This window comes from Poecilia reticulata, linkage group LG8 (assembly GCF_000633615.1).
Source record: "Poecilia reticulata strain Guanapo linkage group LG8, Guppy_female_1.0+MT, whole genome shotgun sequence".
Classification (NCBI taxonomy): domain Eukaryota; kingdom Metazoa; phylum Chordata; class Actinopteri; order Cyprinodontiformes; family Poeciliidae; genus Poecilia; species Poecilia reticulata.
Window position 1 is genome coordinate 11,707,434 of NC_024338.1, and position 3,135 is coordinate 11,710,568.

General features: G+C 35.4%; 1 protein-coding gene across 1 annotated transcript in view; it reads left to right on the forward strand.

The window, feature by feature from the left end:
* LOC103468869 (arf-GAP with dual PH domain-containing protein 1-like) overlaps positions 1-2,887 on the forward strand; it is an 8,093-nt gene extending 5,206 nt beyond the window's left edge. The window contains exons 3-4 of the mRNA XM_008416247.2: positions 1,256-1,347; positions 2,727-2,887. Of these exons, the coding sequence (XP_008414469.1) occupies positions 1,256-1,347; positions 2,727-2,838 (204 nt within the window). The 3' untranslated portion in view covers positions 2,839-2,887. The remainder of the gene's footprint in view (positions 1-1,255; positions 1,348-2,726) is intronic.
* The last annotated feature ends 248 nt before the right edge of the window (positions 2,888-3,135 follow it).

Here is a 3,135-nt window from a genome sequence, read left to right on the forward strand (position 1 = left end):
TGAGTGAGTGTGCAATTCTTAAATCAGTTTTAAGAATGAATAAATAAATATAGACCACTAACAGTAGGAATCTGTCAGTGGAGCACTCTTTATAGYGACATTGTTTTACTGAAAGCAGACAGAAAGTTTGTTGTGTACTTCACTCATGAACATCATATCAAGATYAGTGGTTCTAACACTAAGTGCCACTTCTATAAATACTTAATAAGCCATCTATGTACCACAGGCAAGACATAATAAATGGCACTACAGTTAGATGTCTCCATTAGTTGTTTTCTCTCGAAGAGGGAAAGGAAAGTTAATTCATTTTCACAGCACATTCAAAGAAATAGTTTTCATGTTCAATTTGKAAAAAAACAAACAAGCAGGGCTCTTGAAGCTATAATCCCAGTGATGAAGGACAGACGTTTCTCCTCATCCAACCTCAAAATCCAATATGACTAATAGTGATAGCTGCAGTGATAAAAGGATTATGTGCACTTCTGGAAATTTGTGTCTCATTAAATCTTGTCCCACAATACACATATACAGCATGTTTTGTTAAAAATAAAAAAAATCTTCTTTTGCTGTTTGAGTTTATTATACACAGCAAATTAGCTTATACTAATAGTGATTTGCCCTTTAGAATTACATTTTTCAATTTGCACAATGATTAGTTGTGCTGGATATTATTCCTCGATCAAAGTACGGTTTCTAAGRGAAATGGGACGAAGCAGTAGTAGCCTATGACTATCTTTGCACAGAGATTTCTGCTTCGGTTTGTCAGGGTGGGGTTTCTAGAGCATTCCACAACACTTCCTCTTTAAGTTGCATATGTTTGAAGCATGGGTCAGTGTGTTTGACCTGTCAYCTTGTTTGAGTTTAGTAGCTTTATAATACAGCTGGTTTCTGTTGTGTTTTTATTGTAAACAAATCAGAAAAACATTTCCTCTGAGTGCCTTGAAAAGAAGCTCAAATACCACCAGTGAAACTTGTAACATAGTTTAAAACAAAATTGTGTCTAAGGACGGGAGTAATCAGAAAGAAATCAACTTATTCAGATCTTGACACATAGCATCTAAACTAAACTGATGGAAGTAAACCTGTTTGCAGTATTATTTCTCATACTCTACCATTAAGGGGTTTTATGACAGCGGCCCATTTCAGTATCGCAGCACATATGAACTCATTGTAAGTTAACATGATCAGCTAGCTAAGTTAATGTTGCTCAGTGTTTGCTGTGTGGAAAACAAACCTTCATCTTTCTTCTTTATAGTTTATAGATTCTGTGGGGAACAATGCTGCAAAGGCCAAATATGAACAGATAGTACCTGCCTTCTATTATCGACCCACGTCTAAAGATTGCATGTAAGTAGTCCTGCTTSTATGACCCTCTTTAATCTTAGGATTTTCTGTCCTGTTTGGTATTCGAGTTCAAACTTTTACACGTAAGACAATTTATTTATTTTTTTTATTACACATTAGCATAAAATTGCTGAAAGTCTCATTTTTCTTGGATTAATCCCTGTTTGTAACGCAGCACCATAATGACACACAAAGTACTGAAATCTGACCATTGTCATTTCARGTTGCATTACAGTGGTTACAGCTTTTTGTTCTAAGCCCTTTTAAATCAATAAGCAATTTATTTAAAGAGCATAAAGATGTTTAAAATGATAAACAAAATTTTTTTTTAAGCAGGCTCAATTCAAGTTCTATTTTTATCTTAAAGACCACAACCATGTTTGACCGAACTAGGACAAGTGAAGCGTATAATGCTGTAGATGTTGTTCTAAATTGTTATGTGATTTCCTGTATGAGTCATTAATGCACTAGTTAARTAATTTTGATAGGCCGTTACTCTAGAGAAAGTTTTCCACTGTTCTGTTTCCTCTATTTGTAGACAATTGCTCTGAATTTGGTTCTCTGGAGTCCAAAGTCCTTAGAAATGACGTAGGAATCTTTCCAAACTGGAAAATGTCAATAACTTACTTTTTTTATTTCTTTTTTGTCAGTTTGAAATATGTTTTGCATTTTGAGTTTAMTATATATTGCCAGACAGTTTATATTTAAGTTTATATTTATTTTATTTTTACGTGAATTTGGCATTAATATGAAGGCCTGGTAGCGTGGATGAGTGGATSTGAACGGGCAATTTTTGACACATGGCTTAATTAGTTTAAAGAGCCTTTTKCCCTTACCAAATACAATTTTTATTTGAAAATTGCTGTTTTGGATTTACTCAGTTTGCTAATTGATGATCTGAAACACTGAAGTAGGACAAAAAGGTGACGAGTTTATTTTCACAGCACTCTATTTTAATGCTTTCTGAATAATAAATSTACTGCGGCGGACAAGTTTGCATTACATTTCGTAGACAAACATCATCTTCTGTGTTGGTCAGTGCTTAGGCGTAATTGGCGACTTCGCATTTAGAGTTCTGCTCAACAAAAAGATGCCATCTGTGGTTTTGGTTTACCAAGATGACATGTACAAACTTAACAGTTATAAAGGTTGTAGTTATAGAACCATGTGTATTTAGAGCTAATGTGTATTTGAACTTAGCAACCTAAGTGAATAAAAGAGATAACTGAGTTTAAAAACACATGCAAGGCTTTTCATTTAAATKTCTTCTTCTTCAGAAGCTAAATTGGAGGAGTGACATTAACCACTAAAGATCACCTCATCCTTTTGAGACAAATGAGATAAACAACCATTCATCATTTACCATCCACTGTGTTCTGCAGGCTCCTACGGGACCAGTGGATCCGAGCCAAGTACGAGAGGAAGGAGTTTATGTGCGTAGAGAGGCAGGAGCCCTACTCTGCAGGTAACAATGAAATGTACCTGTACAATTAAACATGAGATGCWTGTTGAGTGCATTGGAACYAAACYGTYTGCATCTTGCACAGCAAAACAGATTCAGTGGTGAATGAATTCCCAGCATCACCGGCAAATGATTAACAGCGTTCTTGGTTGCAATGGCTGACACAAAATGAGAAGTTTACAGGGAMACCTTYGCATGCCAGTGCTGCAGTGGCTAAATTACTTTTTWAAATTTCCGTCAGTCAGACAAACACAGTTTAATGACTGTCTGTCTGTCTGTCTGTCTATGCTAGACAGCTAGCTAGCTTTTTCAAAATTGCTAAAACATTT